Genomic DNA, 27,265 nt, shown 5'->3' on the forward strand with positions numbered 1-27,265 from the left:
GAACAAGAGGGATTTCAAATTGTTCCTTTTTGACAGGAATAAAAAATAAAATAAATATAGCCGCGAGCTTGTTGTAGTCGGTCCTAAAGGGAGAACCTTGCTGCTTACTTGCTATATCCTCGCGCCCTTTTGCGCAATGTCACTTTCCAAAAAGATGGCCTTAAATGTCACTTTATAACCGAGTTTCAGATCATGTTTTTCTTAAAAAGAGGAAAATGAAAAATCGTTCCACGTTTTCAATATTTTTTATTTTTTATTTTTTTAATTACATCACGTTAAGCCACGTTTGGAGACCGTAACAACATTTGATGTTACGTTTTTAACAATAAAATAGAACTTAAAAATACTTTTTCATTCATTTTTAATTAATATTTTATATTTTTATACAATTTTTATTGGGTTTCAAAATGTTAAAATTTTAAACTAATTTTTTAAAATGTAAGCGTGAGCCCTAGTTTAACAATTTTTAATTTTTTAGGGTTCAATAATGCGCTTTTAGGTTATAGAAATATTAAAAAAATAATAAAAAAAACATGTCTAATTTAGCAATTTTAACATTTTAGGGTTAAACAATCCCCTTTTGTATTTTAGAAATATCAAAAAATAAATTAATAAAACGTACACGGTTTAAGGTTTAGGGAGCCTAAACCCTAATTTATTTTAGGTTCCTGGAAACCAAACTCTAATTATTAACCGTTTTTAATATTTTCAATTCTCAATTTTGGTTTTAAAAATATTAAATTATTTATATATATGAATAAATACGAGCAAAACATCCCTTCAAATAACGTTTTAAACTTGAAAATATAACAATATCTAGTATTTTGAGTAAAAAAAGTAATGAAAAAAATGAAAAAAAATATAAAACCAAACTTCAAATTGCGTTTTTTGAGAACAAAAAAATTAAAGTTGCATTATTATAAATTCAAAAAATAAAAAATAAATAAAAAACGTGAATCGAGATTATGTTTTTACCCATCAAAACTACATTTGAATCTCCGTTTTAACTTTTTAGAAAAATAAAGAGGAAAACGTTAATCAAAGTAGAGTTCTGAATTCAACAAATCATGGTCTCAAGTAGCATTTTTAATTTTTAAAAAAGTAAAAATAAAATAAAAACGAAACATGCATTAATGTTTTGAGTAATAACAAGTAACGACACTGGATTCTCCGTTTTGAAATGACATTCCGGACAATGTTTTTTTAAATTGACATTGAGGATCATTCTCTAACAAATAGTGACATTTGGGGCCAATAACTCAATTTTATAGTATATTGAATAAAATGATCCGTCAAAATTAATAAAATTTTAATATTAATGAAAATCTTCAAAAATCTTAATCGAATATACGGCTTTTAATTCAATGAACTTTGGTCAAAAATGATCGATCGGATTTGCGCCTGTGTCTGAAACACAAACACACACTACTTGTAAATTGTAATAAAAAAAACCCAACCGCAACTACCGGTTCTCTTGTCTCTTTCACCCAGCATCAATGGTTTCTGCCGGAATATCTAGCTGTCGGGACCGGACATCAGAGTACCGATCACTTGTAGAAACACTTAAGAAGATCGGAGGAGTCTCATCAGCTCCAAGTGGATCACACATCGATTCTTCATCTAATAATAATAATAATTCAACCACATTAAATCGATCTGAATTTAACAAAAATGCTTCGCGTATTGGATTTGGCATTCACGAGACATCTCTTAAGATCGGACGACTCGAAAAGCGTGAGCATCCTTTTTAAACATCCGTGTTTTTATTTATAAACATGTATTATTATGAATCTGTTTATATTTTAGCTAAGTTGAATAACCTTTGCATTGTTTGGCCTTACAATATTTCGATTTGTATTTTTATGTGTTTTAGCTTGATAATAGGCTATGGTCGTGTTGTGAGTGATGCGGTGATGTTGGATATACACAATTGATTTGATTAGTGCATCACATTTTTTGTTGGAGAGTAGTGAATTATTTTTTGAAGTGGGAGAACACTCTGAAGAATGATGATATGTAGATAGTTATTAGAACATTCTTATTCGTATTCAGGTGGATGGCATTGTTTTCAGTGTTCATATGCTTCAATAAATAATGTTTTGTTTGTTACAAAAGTGATAATTAGACAGACTTGTACAATATAGAAGCTAAAACAACGAGGGAGGGGATGAATGCTTGCTTATTAGTCTGCTTGCTTATTTTAGTGGCGGATTGCATACCCTATAATGATTAATAGAAGAGAATGAGTACATATAATTCATCTTATGTGATATTGATATTTAGTCTAGTCCGTTTAATCAATATTCTTCATATATTGGATCATACCAATTGAATCTGATTTTGTATAGCTGTGCACTTCAACTATTAATGCTTAAGTTGGTCTGTCATTCGGGCCTCTATGTTAGCGAGGGATAAGAATTTGTCTGTATGTGATATATAGCTTTGTTTACGTGCTCATATGGTTTATAATGGTGGACACTGCACAAAGATGTGCAGTTTGTGAGAAAATGGATTTTTGTTTCTTTTGATAATTATACATATTAACACACTCGTATAACAGTATAGGAACGGTAACAAGTTGAGCATTGTCTATGAAGCCTTTACAGATATTTAGGTTTATTTTGTTGATTAAGTGAGGAGAATGGATCTGTTCATGTCTTGTGCTGTAAAGTAAATTTACAGTAGATGTGACTGATGAAAGTCAGATTTAAGTAGTAATCCTGTTTATTATCTGGATTTATTTTTTTCTTTTGCTTATGTTGGTTTTCTTTAAGAAGCCTAATTGTTCGGGCCTTTATTAGGTGATTGGCAGCCGCCTCCCTCCCCTTTTATTTGTTCGAAGAATGATGATGTAGGATAGTGATTAGAACATTCTTATTCGTATGCCGGTGGATATCACTACAGGTTTCTTGTGCTTCAATAAATAATGTTCTATTCATAGTTACCTGGTATCCGGGTCGACCCATGGATCCGTGAACTGGGTTGCTCGTACCGGAACATGGGTTGAAGTCGAACCGGATCGCCTTGGGTCGCGAAACAAATCGCCATTTCCGGAGAACCGCGTGAGGGGCTGAATGCTATTTGTTACAAAATTGATATACAGACTCTGGTTTGTACTGAATCGAAGCTAAACCAGAGTGAGGGGCTAAATGCTAGTTGATGTATTAGTCTGCACACTGATTTTAGTGGCAGACTGCATACCGTATAATGATTAAAAGAACAAAATGAGTATGTATGATTCTTCTTATTAGATATTTATATTTAGTCTACTCCATTTAATCAACACACTTCTTACCATTGGATCATACTAAATGAATCTGATTTTAGACAGCTGTGCACTTTTAACTATTAATGCCTAAGTTTGTCTGTCATTCTGGCCCCTGTGTTAGCAAGGAATACGAGTTTTTCTGTATGTGATATAGCGATATTTACTTGCTCATATGTTTATAACAGTGCACATTGCATAATGATATTAATTTGTAAGGAAGATAATTAAACACATTCACACACTCTTACAACAGTATAGGAATGGTAACAAGTAGAGACTTTGGAAGGCATACATTCTCTACGCAACCTTTACAGATATTTAGGTTTATTTTGTTGATTAAGCGAGGAGAATGGATCTGTTCATGTCTTGTGCTGTAAAGTAAAGTAACATTAGAGTGTGACTGATGAAAGTCAGATTTAAGTAGTAATCCTGTTTATTATCTAGCTTTTTCTTTTTCTTTTGCTTATGTTGGTTTTCTTTAAGAACCCTAATTGTTCGGGCCTTTATTAGGTGATTGGAACCCGCCCGCCCAAACACACACACCCAATTTAAACTGATGTAGTTCTCATAATCTACTACTCTGCAATCATTTAGGGTTGATAGAATCCCAGTGCTTTTCCTTTGTTCTCCCTATGTCTTGAGAAACTCTGGGGTGACGTTTTTATAATTCCTGTGCCAGGACTATTTCTAATTTGACGATGTATAATCCTGTTAAAATAATACCATGTCCTGAAATTTATCATTTCTAGTTCCTCTGTTGGGGTTATGACCACCATCTCCATGATATCAAACACTTACTCTCAGATGAACTAAAATGTGATTTCCATGGAAACATTTAAATGGGAACGGAAATGATATATAGGGCCGGGAGTATTTCTGGCTACACATAATGTTATATGGCTCAATTAGAATACTGGAGTAACCTGGACTATTTCCTATTTGCTCGTTTTTCACCATATTAGATTCATGAGATGTTTAAAAATATACAGCAATTTGTTAGAGGTTTCATATATAGCACAGAGTTCTCTGAAAGATGTTTGATGACCTTTTGCTTTGTAATGTAGTGGCAAAAAAATCATCACTTTTTGATGATCCGCTAAAGGAGATTCAACAACTGACTTCTGTAATAAGCGATGACATAGCATCCCTAAACATAGCAGTTTCTGATTTGCAAACCCTTCAAAACATGATGGTTGCTGATGGAAACTATTCTGAAGACAGGGCTGTTCATTTAACTGCAGTGTTTGATGACTTGAAGAACAAACTTATGGGAGCTACGAAGCAATTTCAGGATGTTTTAACTACCAGAACAAAGGTTAATACTAACTTGATGGTCTCGCTTCCTATTTGGGTAGGTGTACTTTCATAATCATTGTCAGGGGCTAATGGGCATCAATATATTACAGAATATCAAGGCTCATGAAAGTAGGAAACGAATATTTTCCACAAATGTGGCAAGAGAAAACCCATTAAGGCAGCAACCAAATGCTATAGCAGAGCCACCACCTTGGGCAAGTTCTAATTCATCAGGGAGTTCCCAAACATCAGAGTATGACTTCATATTTTATTAATTACTTTCTACTCATTATATATGTATAAATATGTCATTCTTAATTGAACACCTCATTCCCTAAGATACAAGAAAATTTATAAACAGATTTTTCTGAATGTTTTTAGTAGTTACAATTGTGATATTGAGAATTGTCATTATATAAATATTTGTTTTGTCTCAGTATTTTGTAACCGTCAGTCTGTTATGGAAATCAAGATTATAGGTAGCAGGCAGCTAGAGAAATATTACTACCATATATTTCATACTGTTATAGATCAAGATAAAATGGTATATATACATAATAGCAAAAATTATATATGTAGATTTTGTATTCCAACTCCTCTATTAAACATGTGCCTTATAACATCGACTCCTCCAAACTTAAATATATTCTTAATATATCTGCTTACTGCTGTTCTAGATGCCCTTGAGCATTTGGCACTTCCTTAATTTGATAATTCAAGTCTCAGATTAACCAATTCTGAAAGTAATAAGTGAAAGCAAAATACTTTTTTAGACTATCTTAACTTAGATTACGACTTTAGGTTGGGCAAATGTTATTTGATTGTTCATATAGACATGTAAGCTTCTTGCTGGTCATGCTTAATGTAATGATATAATTCTAAACTTATGTTTGACTCTTGCTAAAAAAAGTTTCTAGATTTATTTTCTATTTCATTTACTAGTTTTTATGTTTAATTAATCTTGTTTTTATCTCTTTATCAGATCGGTATTAAATGCAGCTCAAGTTGGAAGTCAACTAAGGTGCGCAGTGATATTATTATCAATGTCAACCATTAGCTAAATTTGTGCGAGTTACTTCTCTCTCAAGTGAAACCATGAGCCAGGTTACTGAAAAATATTGATTTGGAGTTGAAGCTCTAATATTTTGTGCACAAATTACCAGTAAAACTGGACTTGAAAGGCTCTAACTGATGCTGTTGACAGGAGTCAATTTATTTCTACTCTATCTCTAATCAGTGTCTCCAATTATCAGAGTAAACATTAGTCATTACATCATGTATTAACAGATAAAATGGATAACGTTTTTTAATTTCAGACGAAGGTTAGCTGCTGATAGTCCATCTCAGCAAATGGAAATGTCCATGTTGCAGCAGGCGGCTCCACAGCAAGAAGATTTCACTCAAAGTCGTGCAGTTGCACTTCATAACGTGGAGTCCACGATTTCTGAACTCAGCGGTATCTTTACAAATTTGGCTTCTATGGTTGTACATCAGGGAGAGTTGGCAATCAGGTTTGGATTTCTTTAGTAACATGTTACATTCAATTATTTAGTGTCGAAGAGATCCTAGCAGTGGCATAAACTTCTACCTGGCTTCCTTCCTTCCTTCCTCAAAAGGCTATTTTAATTTATAAAGTATAGTAATCGCAACCAGTTTACAATCACTATCCCCATTTTCATCTGTACAAAATAATGGACAGCAATTAATTGGTGAATATAATAAGAATAACATTAATAATACTAATCTGTTATAAATTAGATTCTATAAGAATGTAATAATTCTACTGAATATGTGACTTTAACCAAAGCCCTACATTTACTTACGAATAATACACTGAAATAGCTTAGCTGAAGAACCAGAGATTTAATCGATATAATTTTACTTTTTAACCAAAGCCCTACATTTACTTACGAATAATATAGTGAAATAGATTAACTGAAGAACCGGAGATTTAATCGATATAATTTTACTTTTTAGACTACTGCAAATAAGATTAATAGTTGATCAGTTTTCTGTTTTGCGATATCAGTTTCAGTAGGCCCTTTTTTTATTATTAGTTATTGATATAAGGTTGGGGAGATGTAATTTGAACCCACGACAAAAGGGTGTAGTGTAGCCTCCACCATGGTCTCATCCGTGAATCATTTTCAATAAACCCTTCTGATCACAATCACGTTTATTTTTACACTTGGTCTATATATTTTGCTTCTAATCTTTACAACCGATATCGCTAGAGAAGTACTATCCAATAAACCTGTAATTGCACGCACTCATATATATATAAAGGGTGGACAGTCCCATTTTCATGTATAGATGCCAATTGCCAAGGTTGTTTTCAAATATGTGTGTCTAAGAAATTATTTTTCATTCCTACAATTAATTTGACTGATGTTTACTTCAGAATCGATGATAACATGGATGAAACATTGACACATGTCGAAGGTGCTCGCAGTTCTCTATTGAAGCATTTGAACAGAATATCATCAAACAGAGGGCTTTTAATCAAGATATTTGCCATTCTAATATTTTTCTTAATGGTATTCATATTCTTTTTGGCTTAAAATGTACCTGTGATTCTTTGCTCCTGCACTTCTGCATTCCTCACCACTGCAGCCCTCTCGATGAATGGAATTGTTTCTCCAAGCAAAACTGGCACAGTTGTGGGAACCGGCATTTTGTAGGATCCATTATTTCTTTCATCCATGTATATACATCATATAATACTGTATTTCAGTATTTGTATATTGATTTTTTTGTACTTACGACTTAGTGAGGCTCTTATTGATTCTGAATTTCAGAAATGGTGGTTTTTTAGTCCTTCCTAGCTTTATTGTTCTGGTTGGGCAATATACAGTAAAATTATTTTGGACCAAGACAACTGTTTTACCGTTTGATTATTTGAGCAGTTGAGCATGAGAAATTAACTAAAAAAGACCAGTAAACTGTTCATGAGGTAATTGGGAAAATAATCAAAGCGTGAAAGATGCATCCCTGGTAATAATAAAAGTATATAAGAGCAAATCCATTTTTTTTTCTTTAAATTCAATTTGGAACACGTTTTTTTCCTTAATTTTCCGGTTCAAATTCTCGAAATCTCGTAAAAAAAAAGGTAGTTAATCAGGTAACCAACCAACCGGGCTTATGTTAGGACAAGAGAATACCGAACAACCAATCCAGATTAAGGCGGGTAATTACAATTTTATCACACCTGCTCTCTGTCTCTCTCTCTATCTCTCCTCTGCTCTACTCCAACCTGAACAAGATAAGATATTTGAACTTTTTCTTTGCACACTACCCAAACAAAAATCTCTGCAAAACCCTAAAATCATCTTCACAAATGTTGTTTTACTTATCGTAAACTCTTAACTACAGACCACAAATATGAATTTTTCAGCTGCCACTTTTCGAGGCAACTCCATTCCATTTTCATGTTGCACTTCTTGCTCTACAATCCGTCGCTTTCATCCTTCCGTGTCTTCGCGCTTTAAGCACTCCAGCAATCAGCACATTTTCAGGTGATTCTACTTTTTTACTACCTATTCTTAAGCATCCTAATTTTTTCTGGTACTAGTGGAAGTAAAGTCTGCGTACATGTTATGTAAGAATATGTTCTTATGAACCTATGAATTATTTGCAGTTCGAAACTAGTGTTTTTGAGCAATCGTGAGGTTTTATGCAAGGGGGCTGAGACACAAACTGGCTCTGATGACAATGAGGATAAGGTAGGTAACACTTATTGTTTGTACTTGTTTATGTAATTATGGTAAAATTTGTATTGCTGAGGGCTATGTTATGAACTTGTGTAGGGAAAGGAAGAGCATAAAGAAGGGGAATTGCCGGAGACGAGTTCAACAGATTCGGAATTTGATCCCCAGTCTAATTCTGCTAATCAAGTATTTCATTTTTCGTTTGTGTATACATTTCTTATTTGTTGGTATAAAATTTTGAATATGTTTCTTATTTTCTCATGGGGATATGTGATTGGTAGGAAAATGAACAGCCCGTTGTTTCAGAGAGCACTAATAATCTGAATGATGTTATCATGAGCCTTGATAAACTGTACAAAATTAGTAATAGCGGTGAAGGGACTAATGCGGAAGGAGGCACTGAGGTATTTCGGGTTCTGCAATTTCTTATTTGTATGAAATAGTAGGTCTAAGCTTATTCATTATTTTCTCATGGATATGTGTATATTGGTAGGACAAGGAACAACCCGTTGTTAATCAAAACCTAGCTGATAGTAGTGGTGCAGACATTAAGCCAGAAGGAGGCATTGAGGTATTTGCAGTTATTCTTTTCATAAGGCTATAATATTTCACTTAGTATCTGCCTAGACAAAATGTTTACTAACTGTGGCAATTTAGGGTTATGTTCTTAAACGTGTCTATTTCCTGTAGTTCTAAACTTCACCTGAGTTTAACAAAAACAAATGCATAAGCTATAAAGAAATGCTAATTTTACAAACTAGTCGATTCGGTTATTCAAGTGGTGACTTCTCATATTAGGGTTATGTCTTTGTAATTGAGTAGGGTTCGAGTTGTGTCTTTGTGTCTTGTCAGATGTTGCCACCCCTAATATTTACTGCGTGATTGTGCGTGTGATAAAATTATAAGAGCACAAATACATTATGTAATGCCTTGATATTTCTTTGGAGGAGTTTTCTTATTATCTGATTATGATAAGGTCTATTCCATAATTCACTAATTAATAATACTGATTTTCCAAACGCTAATTTTCTTTTTCAATTTTTTAATATTCTACTGCTGTTCACATCTTTCATGAAACAGGGTGCAGATGTTGTAGAAGTCACAAGTGGATCTCCTCTTCCAGGCGTAAAGGTGATCATATTTAGAGATGTGTTTTCATAGCGTAAAGTAGTTGTGACCTTTTCAGTACGCTTGTTGTCACTACTAATTTCTTTTTTCTAAAGCTTCTATGATTGCAATTGTAATTGTTTATTTAGTATTAAATTAATAGTATTTGTACATTTGAATGTTGTGAGCAGCCACAGCTACTAGATGAACGCATAACGATCCCCAAGGAGACAATTGACATGCTTAGGGACCAAGTATTTGGATTTGACACCTTTTTTGTGACTGGACAGGAGCCATACGAGGTGAGTGTATGAAGAGCTTAGTCTATGGTGATTTTTTTCATCTCTTTTGAATTTCAAAATCATATGTCTAATAATAATTTTTAATAAATATATCAATCCTTAAGACATAAATACCCATATGTCTAATGATAAATTATAATAAATCTTGGAATGAAGCCCTAAGCCCTACAGGGAAAGGTCATAAGAATGTTTTGCAAAATATCTTTTTATGGTCTGACATCCCATAATCTCTTGGTGTAAATTTTCCAATCATATAAACTATAGAGTGGGGGAGTGTAATGGAGGTTGTACGAAGCCTTATATCTGGTATCTGGAAAAACAACAATAAGGTCTATGGATGTATAAGTACGACATGTAGAAATGGTTTTTCCAGTTCTATGATGCAAAATACTCCAGGCATCTTGTTAAAAAAATATTAGTAAATTGCTAAACACAAACACACACACAGACAAGGTGAGAGGAGAGAGAGAGAGAGAGAGAGAGAGAGAGAGAGAGAGAGAGAGAGAGAGATGTTTTTTGCTAAAGCATAATCTTCCAAGTTTACCATCTAAAACACATTGTTAAAACAGAATTTCCATTTTTGGTATGATATACATTAGCATAATGGAGAGTCGTTGTGCTATCTCACCTAATTACTTTCTGAATTTATCGTCTGAATGATTTGGGAGACATCCTGTAGTCCTCATGTATTTTATAATTTTTATGAATGTACACACTTCTAAGCAAAAGCTAGTGCCAATTTATGAATATTATAGGGTGGAGTATTGTTTAAAGGAAACTTACGAGGGGAGGCTGCTAAGAGTTATGAAAAGATGGCAAAGAGGTTGAAGGTTAGTTTTAGGAGTGAGGCTTTCATTATTAAATGATTCTTATGTCAATTTAGAGTCAAAGAGAATGTCATGTGCAGGACAGATTTGACGATCAATTTAAGCTTTTCCTACTAATCAACCCCGAAGATGATAAACCTGTTGCAGTTGTGGTTCCTAGAAAGACCTTGCAGCCAGACACAACTGGTAAAACTTTAGCCCTCTTTTTGTTAATCACGTGTTCATTGTATGAGACCAATCCTTTGTGATCAGATTTGACGTTGCTGAACATGCTTTATGTATTTCAATGGTTTTGATTTATCATCTGTAGCCGTCCCAGAGTGGTTTGCAGCAGCTGCATTTGGATTAGTTACAGTATTCACATTACTTCTACGTAATGTGCCTGCTCTGCAGTCAAACTTATTGTATGTTGTTCATTTTCTTCTGTAATTTATATACTCATAATTTTGGCTTTTGCACATCAGCAATGATCACGCTACTTTTCTGTTAAACCTACTATCTATATTGGCATGGTTATGTAATCTTTATTTCGTTGAAGTGTGTCTCCGTGTCTCTATAAATGTTTTTTATTGCTAAATATGTCTCTATAAATGTTGTTCAAGTACTGAAAGTGAGTATAAATTATTCTATGTCTTTTTGTCTATACGTCCCTCTCTGATGTTCCCAGTTTTCGGCATTCTTATCCTTTTATTCTAGAAAAGTTACCTTTCTACTCCTTCCATTGCTATGCACTTGTCCCTTTGACATTCTATTTGTACTGAAAGGCTTATAGAAAAAGGCACTTGCACAATGTTAATTTGTGTTTCTTGTTTTGGTAAAAAACTCGAACTTTGCTCTTCTGTTGTAAGTGAATAAAATTTAAGTCTCGACTGAAAAAAAAGTTAAAAATTACCCTTTTTTACAAACTTTAAACTAACCAGGAGAAGTCAAATGAACAGCTAAATCAGAACAAACGGATTATTTTATTTGTACATGTATGAAGCCTGGCTGACTCCTTACACGCAATAAGTGTGTAGACGGAAAAAAAAAGGTCTGACGGCTTCTCTAGAACCTGTTTTATATGGTACATTGTTAATTTCATATAAATTCCTGATGTACTTTAAAGTTCTTAGACCTCATCTTTCTCTAATTAAAAGCCACAAAATTTCTAAATGTAACATCAAACATCATAATTCTCGTTTTGTTTTCTGCCAGATCAATTTTCGACAATTTAGAGACATTGGAAAATGGTCTTCCTGGAGCCCTTGTAACTGCACTTGTACTTGGTGCACATGAAATCGGCCACATTATAGTTGCAAACAGTTCAGGAGTAAAACTTGGCGTGCCCTATTTTGTTCCGAGCTGGCAGGTGAGGTATATGAGTCCTGCATCACAGATCAGTCACGGTTCTTTTTCTTATTAAGTAATTGTTTTAAATTTTCCTGTTTACATTTTGATCTTTAAAAAATCATTAACCATGAAGAATAGCTTCATTGGTATTAGAAATGTAGTATCTTCTGAGTTTTCTTTAGAATTAGACCCTTGCTCATTCATCGTTAGGGAGTTGGTAGCAAGATAATGTGACAACCTATGGTGTGACTAGTGTCGATATGCTTTAAGTTGAATATCCTGACATGGACTGTGCGAAGAGTATTAATTTTGTATTCTTGGTAAAGTTGAGGCATATGCCTTTAGATTTAAGGTAGTTTAAATATTTTCCCAATAAAAAATATTAAGAATAACATATTGAAAGAATTACTCTATAAACTGATAATCACCATATGTTGAAGCGCTCTAGAATACTAGTGGGTGAGAATTATCGTTTTCACGATTTTATCCTCACAAATTATGTTATGGTGATTCTAATGAGCTACATTGGTGCCAGATAGGCTCTTTTGGTGCTATAACAAGAATCATGAATATTGTACCAAAACGTCAAGATCTTCTGAAGGTTGCAGCAGCAGGACCTTTAGCAGGATTCTCCTTGGGCCTTGGTCTTTTGCTTGTGGGTTTTTTCTTGCCACCCTCTGATGGTATTGGTGTTATTGTTGATGCTTCCGTATTTCATGAATCACTCTTTGTCGGGGGATTAGGTAAGTATAATTTTGTCATGCGTGCAATGTTACTTCATATTCACGGTTATATTTGTGTATCGTCAATACTGGATAATTGGATTCACCAATTGTAGCTCTTTGGAAACTTATCTTTTCATATGGTTTACTATTCACTGAACTCTGCATATTTTACCATATTTTCTGATATATAATCTCTTTCAAAAAAACATTGTGAGACTATGAAAGTATAGGACACTGAGCTTTCCTCTTATGTTTATAGCAAAACTGCTTCTTGGGGATGTTCTCAAGGAAGGTGGTCAGATATCTCTCAACCCCCTTCTTGTGTGGGCTTGGGCTGGACTTCTAATCAATGCAATAAACAGCATCCCCGCAGGGGAGCTAGATGGGGGAAGAATTGCATTTTCCATATGGGGAAGAAAGGTAACTCATTAATGCTTAATACATGTAACTGGAATATACAGCTGAACCAAGCTGGATTGCGGTTCCTACTGCATGTTTGCTAACATGGTGCCAACTTGCCATGTAATAATGAGAAAGTGCAGATTTTAGATAAAAGAAGAGAGCAGACATTGTTTTATAGTATTGTACTCCAAATTGGGTTTAGTGAAGAAATCTTATCAAGTGCGAGGTTGTTATTATCATGTAGGATATTATCCTTTTAAAACCGCCTAATCAAAACAGCTCTAAACAAAATAGTCTTGAATAGCAATGGAAAATGTATTGATCGGAGTCTGTTCTTTTCAACAGGCATCAGCTCGCTTTACAGGTGCTTCTATCGTGCTCCTCGGGCTATCCTCATTGTTTAGCGATGTAGCCTTCTATTGGGTAGCTTTGATTTTCTTCTTGCAGAGGGGCCCAATAGCTCCACTCTCGGAGGAAATTACAGATCCAGACAATAATTATGTAGCACTGGGAGTCACAGTTTTGCTATTAGGTTTGCTGGTATGCTTGCCATACCCTTTCCCTTTCTCTAGTGAGGCTATTACAAGTTTTCAGTGAGACTGTACATACTCTAATAAATATGGCATGGATGTGCCTTACATCTATTTTAACTCCAAGTTCAACTGCTAGATAGATACCGGAGACTTGCAGAGTTTAATGATATTCATTGGCTCCAAAATGATTGTCCTTCACTTTCAATATACATTTAACAGCATAGTCATATCTTATGTACAATGTATCTGTGAACATGGTTGTCATGAAAATGTTTGACATGGCCCAGAAATTGATTCAAATTCAACTCAATTTTACATAAATAAAATCCAAAAATGATAGCACACAACTGAGGTTACCCAAATTAATTTGATAGAATTTCATAGCATCTCCTTTTATCAAAATTGAGAAAAGTTTTAGGTGACACATTTACACGAACACAACCTGATGCCCGAAATTCCCGGATCGAAATCCAGCTACCTCTCGAGTCTTAAATACCATACATGTTGGAAGAGTTGAGTTCTGTAGTTTTTTGTCAAATGGATATAGATGGTGGCAGCCTGGCAGAGACTCGCCCAGGAAGAGTTGATAGTGAAAAGTTATTACAAGGTTCTAACATATCCCTGCTTATTTATGTTGTTCCAGTGTTTTTTTAAAGTTGCTGACATGTTGGCCAGGCAATTATAATGGACTAAGTGGCCATGTGGGGAAGTTAGACTTAGCCAGATTGGGTGGCTGCTACATGCCGCCCATAGTTATGTTATGTCTACCAAATTACTATCACCGTTCACCAATCACCAGCTAGCTCCTGCAATAAATGGACCATTATTTTCGTTTATTTGAGCGTATGTTTTTACAAAATTATTAAAACTTTTTCTTTAATTATCTAAGTTTATGATATGTAATCTATATTTTCATCATTGAAGAATTAGAATGATAGCAAATGAAGTTGTAACAATTTTTTTAACAATATTAACTTTTACGTAAATGACGTATCCCATGTTACATTGTTCATGAAATTTCTTTCGTTTATGGGAGAAAACCAGTCGAATAGCTGTTAACATTAATATGATTAGATTCAACTCGAATTTACAAATACTTGTCCAGATTTGGTTCGTATTCCCATTAAAAATTCCACACGTTGCTCATATTTGACTGAAATATCTATTCAATTACTCGTTTTTATATATTCAGATTTGAATTCGTCTAAAATAATACTAAAAAGATTCATAATACTCAAATAAATAATTAAAAAACTAAAATATGATTATTTTGTAGAATATTTTTTTAATATATACACATGATATGTAATAATATTGTGAACATAAGAAATCAAATCAAATATCTAAAATAACTAAATATTTAAGCCCCTGAAATTATTCAAACTATTTTATATAAATATGACCGAATATCATAATTGTGAAATTTGACTCGGATATTAAAATATGTATCCAATAGAGGGAGACAAAGGTGATATATGAACTAAGAGAAAGTGCATTTTAAAGATGGATATGGACCACGACAGTATTGCACAAGGGCCATTGCTGGGGCATGACACATTCGACCTAAACTGCACTTATTTAATTCATCCTAATCACTTCTCAAGAACTGGCCCATACTTAAACATAAAGCCCAACCTTGTTGTCTTTATTCTTGCTAACTACACGAGTTGTCTATTTCCCAGCATTTAGTTTTCTGATTTTTCATTATTCTTGTTTGGGATTTAGGTGGGCAAATTAACTATATTTATTACGTGTGTTAAACCAATTATAGGCCTATATAAGTCAACTATGACTTATAAACTCGTCATAATTTACCCACATCTATTTGTCAATTCAATTTATAAGTTTAATTATAATGACGTATTATTTTGCTTAATTTGATTTTTTTTTGTTTTTTATTAATTTTGATTTTAAAATATAAGTTTTAAATATTTTTTAATTTAAAATTCATAAACTAAAATAATTATATTTAATAATGATATATTTTAGTTTAATTATGTAAAACAAATTGTCTTATAAGTAAATTGGTCCAAATACAGTTAAACCTCGATAAATGAATACGCTTGGGACCGGGAAATTTTATTTATTTAACGAGATTATTCATTTATCAAGGTTAAAAATATATTATGTCTATTATGTTGGAATCGGAAATAATTATTCATTTGTCGAGATTATTCGTTTATCGAATATTCATTTATCGAAATTCTACTGTACTTATAAAACTTATAAGCATTTATGTTCTACTAATCACTTATTTAGCACTTCTTATTATAAATTACAATTTACTTATTTTAAAAAATTGCAAATGAGCACTTGGACTAAGTCAAATTACTTACAGTCCATTTCAGTAAAGAAAATTTTAGCAACAATATTTTTATTGAGAAAACTGGGTAAGGTGATGTCATCGGGTAAGTTACGGAGGTTAAGTCATTTTTTCATATAAAATTTTAATTACAAATTTGTAAATACAAATACGATCCCTATATTTATAAAAATACTTTTATATTACACTAATTTTTTTTTAATTGGGTATAACTTTCCAGAGATCATCCTTTGCACATCAATCCAATTTTTATTTAACTATACTCCGTTCTCTTCTCTCAAATAAAAAAACTATACTCCCCTCTTGTATGGGATGTTCAAAAATTAACTTTTCGCAAAATATGATGTTGAAACGGGTCCTCTCCTCCCCCAGAGCATTTGAAACGTTTTCTGTTTTCCAAATACTAAAATCACTTGTGGAGCAAATATAAGAAACTGGAAAGTAGTTTTTGGTCTTTTGCCTACCTTTTTTGAATAGTAGGTAACCCACAGCGCGACCCTTCGGTTGCGCATTAAATCTTACGAATTCACGTAATAATCTGCAAATTATGTGAACCAAGATAAATCGTATTTAAGCGACAATCTCTACTTCATAATGCATAATCATAATCATAGCATTTTTTCCTTTTCTTTATAAATATTTTTCATGCATTATATAAGTGGAGTTGAATATAGATATTTGAAATTCTAAGTGAACATTGATAAGTATTGTTTATTACAGTATTTTTCAGAACAGCTTTGAAAATTGTTTAGTAATTTATTTCAGAAATAGCTGAAAAAGGTGTTTATAAACACTGTTTTCTAATTTTTGTGGGTTGCTCTAGTAATTTCAATATCGTAACAAAATTCTTATTTTTTATATATTATACCTAAAATAAGCACTTATGAAAATGTTAACATAAATCTAATTTTTGTAACATCACTTATTTTCCCTGATATATTTTCTAACAATATAATAATTTTTTCTTTACACAAAAAAAATGGCAGAATAGTTTCATATATTTTTTGAATTAATTAAATTTATATATCTTAAATCATGTAAATGTCACCGGCAAGGATAGAAGAGGAAAACAATAGATGTTTAGCCTTTAAATGCAAAGATTTAGTAGGTAATATTGCAATTCCGGCACTATAACTACCCCAAATTAGTTATTATCAAAGGATCTCTCTTAACATCTGTACAGAGAGGTGCCAACATACCATCTGTCCATCTATATCCAGAATCCCAGGTGGTCCCGTGTTTCACTCTTTACCTTTGTCTACATATAAATTTATAATATTATTTTTAAATTTTATTTATGTTTTGGTTTTAAGTTAGTAATTTTAACTTTAAAATTTCTTAAATTATGATCATGTGCACACCTGAGTTCAATAGTAGAATTAATATATGTAGATATTGTTATAATCTGAAAATAAAATTGATTCTAAAATAAAATTTATGGTGGCGTAGTAAAGGTAAGATAACATCAAATATATTCAAATAAAGTTTATATTTAATCTTAAAGTACATATCGATATTTGTTACTATTACTTTATTAATTCATTTTGATACTTGTATGTTTTGGTACAATTATAAAAATATTTATAATCAAGTATAATATTTTGTTATTTTGTAACCAAATTTAGCATACCGTTAAAATTGATTTTATTTTTTCAATATAAAAATATGACCTCAATAGTGAGTATTATAGAAAGAAAAAAATATGATCAAAGCAATAAAAAGCGCCTCCAATAGGAGGAAAAATTGATAAATATAAACTATTTTTAATTAAAAAAAAACAAAAATAGTCAGTTAAATAAAATTGGCCAATTTTGGCCCTTTCAATCTGCCGTTGCGGATTGCGGAAGACCTTATTTTATTATACATGTGTCATGCTCATTCTCTGGACTTGTTTTTTCACATTAATGCAACTCAATGTAAAACATTCACTAATCCCCTTGCCATAATTTAGACATTGTAACTTTTTAGGGTTCAATAATCACATTTTGAATTTTAGAAATATTAAAACAGTGAATGTAAAATATTAAAAAAATATTTTTTTTTTTTGCTAAATAAAAAAATATTTTTTTAATATTTAAGGGTTCAATAATCCAATTTTGGGTTATAAAAATATTTAAAATAAACTAATAAAAGATATAACGATTTAGGTTTTAGGTTTAGGCCCTAAATCCTAGAGCCTAAACCCTAATTTAATCTAGAGTTTAGGGTCTTTAGGCCTAAACCCTTGGAACCAAACGAAAAATTTATTATCTTGGACCCTAATTTAATAGATTTTAATTTTTTTGGGTTTAATATCCCCTTTTGGGTTTTAGAAATATTTAAAAAAAATCAATAAATGATACAACGATTTAGGGTTTAGGGTTTAAGATTTAGGGCCTTTAAACCAAACGAAAAATTTAATATATTGGACCGTAATTTAATAGATTTAATTTTTTAGGGTTCAATAACCCCTTTTGGGTTTTAGAAATATTTAAAAATTGAATGTAAAACATAAAAAATAAAAAAAATAACATTTTAACATAAAATGCTATATTCCCTTAAGTTATGTGTATCCAGTTTTAGCAAATACCTCCTTCGAATGTACGTAATCCCTTATTTAAAATAAATAAAAAAATACATTACACGACCTATGAATGCGTAACCACCTTCCTTAGAACACTATACTCCCTTCCGTTTTGCGTATCCAGTTTTACGATATTTGTTTTAAAAAAAGACTGGTTATACGGCTGACAAATGCGTATTTTACATACCCGGTGAATGTGTATTTTACCGGCCAACATTGGACAACTCACCGAGATGGGCTATTTTTGTTAATTTGATTCGAAAACAATTCATTTCCCTCCTTCACCCCAATAGGAGAAAGTCAAAGACGTGATGAAAATGAGAATATAATTTTTTTAGGGTTTTGTTCTTGTTTTGAAGTAAAAAAAAAATTAGCCATAACTTCTGATTAAGTTTTTATATATTAAAAATACATATCTATATCACTATATAATAGACGAAATATTAAAAGTTTGGTTGGTACGGTCTTCGTTCAATTACATAATTACCCCTACTTAAAAAATTTCAATATTTTACTTAAGTACCCTTCTTAATTAGTATATAAGCAATTACTTTTTAAGTAAAATAAGTTGTCTTTTTTATTTTCTTCGGCTAAAACAACTCTTTTTCTAAAAATTATTTGCTGAAATTACTTAATCGACCTTACTTTATTATTTTTTATTATTAAAAGATTAAAACCGATTGACATTCAGATACGTAAATCGGCAAATTACATTGTGCACGTCACGTGCAATGCAACATTATGTACGATGCAACTAATTCTAAACTCTCTTTATATTTTAAATAACATCATAAAACCGAAAATTTATAAAATTCAAAAAATAACACCTAACGTCCAAAATGTTAGGAGAAAACACACACATATTTGAGATTCAATTATACCAATACATAGTACACGCGCAATAATATATTTGACGTGGAAAACCCACGTCCAAAACTTATATTATTAATCAAAATAATTATCAATAATACATCAATACATTACACCTCAATGGTGTTCCAAACTGATACCCGAGTCAACCAATACTCAAGCGTCAATCATCTCCCAACTGATACTACCTAAGACGACTACATATCTTAAACATACATCAAAATAATTACATGATTATGTATATATGGTCATCACAAACTTAGCCAACAAGACATACCTAATTTGATAATAATAATAATTGTCTACCAATACAATTATTACTAAATCTCATTATGATAATAATTGTCAACACATACAATTATTAACAAATCCAATTATGTATTGTATCATCAAGCCCATATCACATATTGACTTTAAACCCAACACAAAATTCCTATAGTTAAAAAATAATATAATAATAGTTATTTTAAATAATCGTACATAGCACAGTTTTTAGGCTAGTAATCTTTAACTTATGTAAGGCGGATTGACAGATTTTTTGGCCTCCTACTTTTATATAATTATTAAAAAAAAATCTCATACAACTTTTTAAATAATAGACACGATATTACTTTTTCGCCATTTTCCTTTTTTTTCTTTCTAATTTGTAATCTAAATTCGGGGTACATTTATTTTTCTTTTATTAATTCTTTTCTCTTTTATTCTCTTCACATCATTTCACTTCTCTTATCACATCTCCCAAAATATCTCTAATGTCCAGTTTAAATTAAGAGCAAGTTCAAGAATAATCTAAAACTAGCATAATAACCCGTACGAGGCACGAGCTATTTTCTATCAATGTTTTATAGGGTAGAATTTTGAATTTCAGTTTGAGTGGGTTTTGTTAGAAAATCAAATGTATTCTCTTTCATTATTTTTTTGAAATTTACGAAAAATATCACTCGAAACAGCTTATACCTAATGATTGTTTAGCCTGTTGAGTTATGAAATATTGTGCAGTGTTACAGTTTTTTCTTTTCAGGCGTTGATGATTCTGGTCACGATAGATATTTTGAGTATATGTGATATTTAAGTTAAAGACGTGCCAATACTAATTATAATTTGTGTAGGTCCATTATTTTTGGGTTTAAGGTAATTGAAACTTGTTATATTTGAAATCGACAATGTCTTCGTCCAACTTCAGTAATCTTTTATTAAAGTATCGGTACAAGGTTGTTATATTCATGGCAGCGATGTGTAGATTATAATATAGGTATGTCAAATGAGATATATGTATTTTAGAATATATTATAGTGTTGGTCGTGTTGATATATGTCACACATAGATTATTTTCTATTATAGGGATTAATATAGCGTTATTTTAATCATTGTCAGGCTTTTATTCGTGAATGATTTCAACCTTTTTCCATATACTAATTCAATAATAATATTTATTTATTTTCAACCCCAAGTTTTTTATCTAATCTAATATGTTAGATACTTTATTGAAATCAACTGGGTTCATAGCTTCTGCCGGCAAGTATATATATTGGAAGTTTGAGTGATCGACAGATTTTGTGACGACTCATGTCAAATTTTATGTATGTCAATCCATAAAATTACTCATTTTTGTCCAAGTTACTAAATTTGATACATATTAATTATTGAATTGATCTTATAAAAAATATTAAACACATTTAATTTATTGATATAAAATATTACGTCTTTTTGATCAGATGTCTTCGTCAGAAATAATTTAGAGCATTCTCATTTGGATCCCCATCTTTATTATTTGAGGAAATTTATAACATTTCATCTAAAAATCATCCTCCATCCGTCACCCTAAAATGGGGTTTAATTTTAAGGACTGAAATTCAATCCCCATATTTGCGGTTCTACTATGAATCCCTAAATGACCTTTATCACCTGCCTCATTATCATCTTCCATGCTTTCTCTTTCCAATTCCTGTTGTCCAGTCTTAATAAATTAATAAAAAAAGAAAATATGGATAGAGATGAGGAATGCAACTGTAGTGCACCGACTCTTTATAGTCGTGACCTACACACACATACACATAAATATATATATATATATATATGTATATATATATATTCTATTTTTATTATATTTTAGAAAAATATAGAGATTTATATATTTTAATTTATATAAAAAGGTTTAAAACATATTTTTAAATAAACAAATTATTAATAAGTAAGATAATGATTTGTTAATGTATTATGTTTGAACTGATATTTGAATACAATTTATTAAAATTAACTCCAGAAATAATCATGTGTTTATGTTTATAGTTAAATAAAATATCTCAGTATTAAATGAAGCTCACATATTATATATTTGGTTAAAACACAACTGATATCTTGGTTGTTGTGGAATAAAAACTAGAATGCGTTAGTAATTAATCCTAGGATTTGTGAGGTTCGAGCTTAGTGGTTGCTCTTGCGGTAGGGACTATCGGTCCTCGCAAGATGCCTATGTATCCTGTAAGGGAAGGAATTCCAGATCCTTACTTGTAGGAATTTGTGTCCGTTTTGGACACATGTATATGCTCTTCCAGCCGTATTGGGCCTAGTTTGTGAACAACTCATGTTCGTGGATATTGACGACCTCTGTTAGTGGGCCTTGACCGTTTGGGCCGTCCCTAGCCTGTTACGAGCCTAGATCAGCCTAGTCTGTATTGGGTTTTGGACAGGAATTCCATAAGTAATAAATGTGGCATTTGATATGTCTTTAGGATGCATTTTCTATGCATATCATTTGCCCCCAACTTTCGGGAACATTGCTCCAGTTTTCGTGAAAGTTATAATGGTCTATTCGCGACTCGGGGTACTTTCGGCCCTTCATGGGTATCGTCCTTTTTCATGGGTATCATCATTTTATCGTAAAGTGTGGAGTGACCTACACGTTTACAACAACTTATATAGTGTGAGTATACACACTTAAGGCCTTCACACAGGCTAATTGAATGGTGTTCGACATTAAACGGTCCTAATCGGGACTAAAAAGTGAGCGTTTATCACCCCTTAATCTTCGTCAAGGTTAATTATAGGGTGAAAGCTGTTAAGTGGCCCTAACTGGGGCTAATCCGCCCTAAACGGGGCTAATTTTCATGTATAAGCTGCTAATTAGTCTTAAAATAGCCTAATTTTAAGCTAGAACACGCTAATTGGCCTTAATCGAGGCTAATCTACCCTAATCGAGGCTAATTTATCTTAATCAGGACTAATTAGCATGCACGAGACACTAATTATTCCTAATTCAGACTAATCATGTGCATAAATAAGTCAAACGGCCATAATCGGGGCCAACTATATCACACGAACCACTAATTACCCTTGATTTAGGTTAATTACGTGTAATATACACTAGTCGACCCTAACCGCGGCTAAATTTCACTAATCGGCCCTAATCGGGGCTAAGTTTAAAATCCTGAAAATTAAAAAAAAAATCGATTTTTTTCTAATTTTTGCAAAAAAATCAAAAAAAATCGCAGGAGGGTCACCGGAAAACTTATAGGACCCCCTGGACCAAACCTCCAAGAGGTCCTGCTCGACTCAAGCCTTGCTTATGGCCCAGTCAGCCCTTCCTGGTCGGCAGGAGCAAAGCCTCTTGTTGGCCAGGGGGTGAACTTCCTATAATTTTTTTTGCAGAACCTTCTACTATGCCTTAAGCCCTTCATGTGGCCCGCTAGGCTGTTTCTGCTCTTGGTAGGCCATGGAGCCACCTTCATGGTGGTCCAAGAGCCCCTCGTGGTTCTTCTGTTCTTGTTTTAGTGAACGTTCTATACTCATTCTAGTGAACATTCTGTACTCATTCTAGTGAACGTTCTGTTCTTCACGAAACTCGTTTCCATGGACGTTCTAGTCCCCATAGACCTTCTTCTTGCGGATGTTCTAACCTTCTTGAAACTTGTTCTCGTGGACGTTCTAGTCTTCACGAAACTTGTTCTTGTTAAGCACTCAATTTTGCAAGAGTTTTCAAAAAAAATCTAGGAGGACCACCGGAAAACCTTCAGGAGGCCCTGGACCATCCTTACAAGAGGTCCTGGTCGGCCTTAAGGCCTTCTTATGGTCTACTTGGCCAAACCCGCTCTTGGTCGACCATGGAGCCTCCTCCATGGTGGTCCTAGTCAGTCAGGAGGCGAACATTCCTCTAAATTTTACGGTGAACGTCCTACTCTTCACGAAACTTGTTTATGTGGACATTCTAGTCTTTACGGAACTTGTTCTCATGGACGTTCTGGTCTTCATGGACCTTGTTCTCCTGGACGTTCTAGTCTTCATGAAACTTATTTCCGTTGGGAGCAAACTTTTCCGGAATTTGGAGAAATTTCATAGAAGGGCCACCGAGAAACCTTCAGGAGGCCCTGGACCAACCTTACAGGAGCACCTGGTCAGCCCTAAGGCCTTCATGTAGCCTACTAGTGTTTTTCTGCTTTTTTCTAGTGAACATTCTGTTCTTTTCCTAGTGAACGTTCTGTTCTTTTTCTAGTGAACGTTTTGTTCTTCTTGAAACTTATTTCCGCGGACGTTCTAGTCTTCGCGAAACTTGTTCTCATGGACTCTTTAGTCTTCCCGAAACTCGTTATAGTGGACGTTCAAGTCTTCACAAAACTTGTTCTCGTTGGGCGCCTAATTTTCCAAGAATTTTCAAAAAGATTCCTAGGAGGGCCACCTTAAAACCTTCAGGAGAGCCTGGACCAACCTTACAAGAGGTCCTGGTTGGCCTTAAGGCCTTCTTGTGGCCTACTCATCTAAGCATGTTCCTGGTCGGCCATGGAGGCACCTCCATGGTGGTCTTCGTCGGCCAGGAGGCCAATGTTCCCCGAACTTGCCGTGATGAATGCTCTACTTTTTTTGGTGAAAATTCTACTCTTTTCTGGTGAACGTTCTACTCTATTTTTATGAACGTTCTGCTCCTGTTCTCGTGAACACTATGTTCTTCACGAAACTTGCTTTTCTCCGTGAGGGTTCTAGTCGGCCAAACCCTTCTATGTGGAGGACTAGGCATCACTGACTCATGGTAGTCCAAAATCCCACCTCCGTGAGGGTCCTACTCTTCATGAAACTTGTTTCCATGGACGTTCTAGTCTTCAAAAAACTCATTCTCGTGAACGTTCTACTCTTCACGAAACTTGTTTCCGTGGACGTTCTAATCTTCATAAAATTTGTTCTCGTGAACGGTGGGCACCAAAACTTTCAAAAATTTCCTAGGAGGGTCACCGAAAATCCTTCAGGAGGCCCTGGACCAACCTCACAGGAGGTTCGGGTCGGCCAGAGGCCTCTATGTGGAAGACCCGGCCCCTCCTCCTCTTGGTCAGAAATGAAGCCACCTCCATGGCTTTTTTGTATTCGTTACCGTGAACATTCTATACTTGTTTCAGTGAACATACTATACTTGTTCTCGTGAAAATTCTACTTTCATGAAACTTGTTTATCAAAATGTTCCCGTACTCGAGTTGTGGCTATAGATGGCCATTGATTTTAGATTAAGAGTTTAACCTTGCTCCAACTCTAAGGTTTTCACTAATCATTATTAAAGACTAATTCCTTAGCCTTTTTTCTCTTTTTATTGTTCGAGGAGTGCCTTGCCGGGTGGGGGCCTTGTTTGAGAACCCTTTAGACGGTCGAAGACCTTTATGGATGGCTACTCTACCTCTTCAGGCCAGCCAAAGGGTCCAATCATGACCCCTCTGGTTGGTCAGGGGGAAATATTTTTTGTTTTCTTGGACAACGTGTCTCGGTCACGTTCGTGACGGGTCTCGAACATAAACTATCATATTCGTGTTCGTGATGGGTCTTCATAATTCAAAGGAAGCTTGTTGAAGGTGGCCTTAGAGGCTTTTGTATTGAGGGTACCTATCTTTCTCCTAATTTACCCTTGGTTAAATTTGTTCAATTAGGCGAACAGCTCCTTGAAGTGGAGACGTGCGGGGCTCACACCTTGTATCAAGTACATTTATTCTTTTTAGAGCTTTCAATACTTTATGTTTATTGTTCAAGAAGAAGCTTGGTTGGATTAAGGCCTCTCTTGGAGGTCGGTCGGCTGGAGTCCTTTCTAAGGGATGTCCGGTTGGTCAAAGGCTTTCTTTGGAGGCTGATCGGCCTTCTTTGGTCGGCTGAAGTCTGTAGTGTAGACTTTAGTCGACCAAATGTATTTCGTGGAGTTAGATTTCTAATATATTTTTTTATTAGGCCAACGCCTACTTCGCAGCTTCTTTCACTAAGAGTGCGAGGTTGAGGATTGAGCACACGACCTTGGAGGCATTGATGAAGAAACTTGAGAGAAAGTTTCAAAATTGGGATTCTAGAGCTCTCTTGGCGTTTATCAATAGTCATAAGACTTTCTCAAGCTGATGGACACCCATGATGATGAGATGTGCTCTATTAACATGTCCATTGGCTATGTTCATAGCTCTTAACCGGATGTGGTAGATCCGCGAGGCTTTTCTAGCCTTTGGGTTATTTTTGAGGTTGCCACTATTGGCCAATCATCTGATTCTGGACTCTAGGTTGTCCGTCAGTGTTCTGGCCTTGCATTGCTTTGTTTGCCATGTGTGGCTTTTATTCGGCAGTTATCTTTTTGTTGTCCTTCATAGACTTGGACATTTTCGGTGTGTAATCTAATTGTCCGTCGTGACTTGATTTATGATCCTTGGGGATCTCCTATATTATGCATTCGTAGTTTGATTTCATATTCATCTTTCATTTTTGGTAATTGGTCCTTCGGTACTTTCATTCATTAGATGCTCGTACATTGGTCGACCTTATTCCTCCATCTACTAATAACTACTAGGAACATGTCTTGCACGTCCTAAGCATAATAAACCTTCAAGTTCAAAGCATACCTAGTACGAGGCACTTTGTTACCGCTCAGGGTTTCCAACTTACAGGATCCTCGTCCTAATATTTTCTTGGCCTTATACGGCCCTCCCCTGTTAGGGGTAAGCTTCCATTTCTCTTCAACTCATGATGCCTCAATATTTTTCAAGACCAAGTCTCTTTGTTGAAAGAACCTTTCTTTAACCCTTCTATTGTAATAGAGGGAGGCTATGTATTGATGCTCTGCATTGCGGGCGTTGGCCTCATCTCCGACCTCGTCAATGAGATCGAGAACGAGCCTCATGCCTTCTTCATTGGTTTCTGGTTGATAAGCTTCGACCCTAGGCGATCCATGGGCGATTTCTAGGGGAACCAAAGCTTCGGCTCCGTAAGCCGACATGAAAGGTGTACCTTCAGTTGTCACTTTACATGTGGTTCGATGTGCCCAAAGTATAGGCAGTAACTCATCCGCCCAAGTGTTCCTCGAGCGTTTGACCCTTTTCTTCTGTCCATCAAGAATGATTCGGTTAGCAAATTGTATCCCATTACCTGTGACAAGGATGCGTGGGATACCAAACCGACATATTACATTTTCCCAGAAGAATTGAGTAATTTGCTTGGTGTTATCTTGGCTAGTGTCTTAGCCTCAATCCACTTTGTGAAGTAGTCTATGGCTATTACAATGAACTTCCTCTGTCCCGATGCCATATAAAATGGATTAAATATATCCATTCCCCATATTATAAACGGGATGAGTGTGATGATGGATGTAAGCCTCTCCGGGGGCTGTCGTACTATCGGGTCATGCCTCTGGTATCTGTCGTATTTCTTTACATAAGCCTTTGTATCGGCTAACATTGTTGGCCAGTAAAACCCCAATCGGGTTATCTTGTGAGCGAGGGCCCTGCCCCCCCAAGTGCTTCACACAAATCCCCTCATGGGCTTCCTAAAGTGCCTCATCTTCTTCAAGAGGTCTCAAGCACTTCAAGTATGTAATAACAAAAGACCTTTTGTACAGAATGCCTTCAATCAATGAATATCTCAATGCTCTCGCCGACAGCTTGCGTGCCTCCTGGGAATCGTCGGGGAGCCACCCAGTCTCAAAGTGGGTTTTGATCAGATATATCCAACAACTTGCCACACCAATTGATGCTATCAAATTTATGACATATATAGTAGGGGTCTTCAAGACCT

The 27,265-nt window shown here is 34.1% G+C and overlaps 3 protein-coding genes across 3 annotated transcripts; 2 read left to right on the forward strand and 1 right to left on the reverse strand.

Annotated features, from left to right (window-relative positions):
- The first annotated feature begins 1,368 nt into the window (after window positions 1-1,368).
- Window positions 1,369-7,326, forward strand: LOC141689104 (syntaxin-31). Its single transcript, XM_074493283.1, has 6 exons — window positions 1,369-1,734; window positions 4,333-4,583; window positions 4,675-4,817; window positions 5,547-5,585; window positions 5,881-6,075; window positions 6,966-7,326. Exons 1-6 carry the CDS (start codon window positions 1,497-1,499, stop codon window positions 7,123-7,125), a joined length of 1,026 nt encoding a protein of 341 aa, XP_074349384.1. The 5' UTR covers window positions 1,369-1,496; the 3' UTR covers window positions 7,126-7,326.
- Window positions 7,327-7,790: 464 nt separating this feature from the next.
- On the forward strand, window positions 7,791-13,613 carry LOC141689103 (putative zinc metalloprotease EGY2, chloroplastic). The gene is made up of 14 exons (XM_074493282.1): window positions 7,791-8,079; window positions 8,202-8,286; window positions 8,371-8,457; window positions 8,553-8,675; window positions 8,765-8,842; window positions 9,352-9,402; window positions 9,570-9,680; window positions 10,436-10,510; window positions 10,588-10,693; window positions 10,818-10,911; window positions 11,702-11,855; window positions 12,372-12,579; window positions 12,821-12,981; window positions 13,309-13,613. The coding sequence occupies exons 1-14, from the start codon at window positions 7,946-7,948 to the stop codon at window positions 13,558-13,560; spliced, it is 1,719 nt and encodes a 572-aa protein (XP_074349383.1). The 5' UTR covers window positions 7,791-7,945; the 3' UTR covers window positions 13,561-13,613.
- A 12,603-nt stretch (window positions 13,614-26,216) lies between these two features.
- Window positions 26,217-26,929, reverse strand: LOC141691313 (uncharacterized). The gene is made up of 2 exons (XM_074496045.1): window positions 26,689-26,929; window positions 26,217-26,620 (listed from the first exon to the last, which is right to left on the reverse strand). Exons 1-2 carry the CDS (start codon window positions 26,927-26,929, stop codon window positions 26,217-26,219), a joined length of 645 nt encoding a protein of 214 aa, XP_074352146.1.
- Window positions 26,930-27,265: the final 336 nt, after the last annotated feature.

Source organism: Apium graveolens, chromosome 10, assembly GCF_009905375.1.
Source record: "Apium graveolens cultivar Ventura chromosome 10, ASM990537v1, whole genome shotgun sequence".
Classification (NCBI taxonomy): Eukaryota; Viridiplantae; Streptophyta; class Magnoliopsida; order Apiales; family Apiaceae; genus Apium; species Apium graveolens.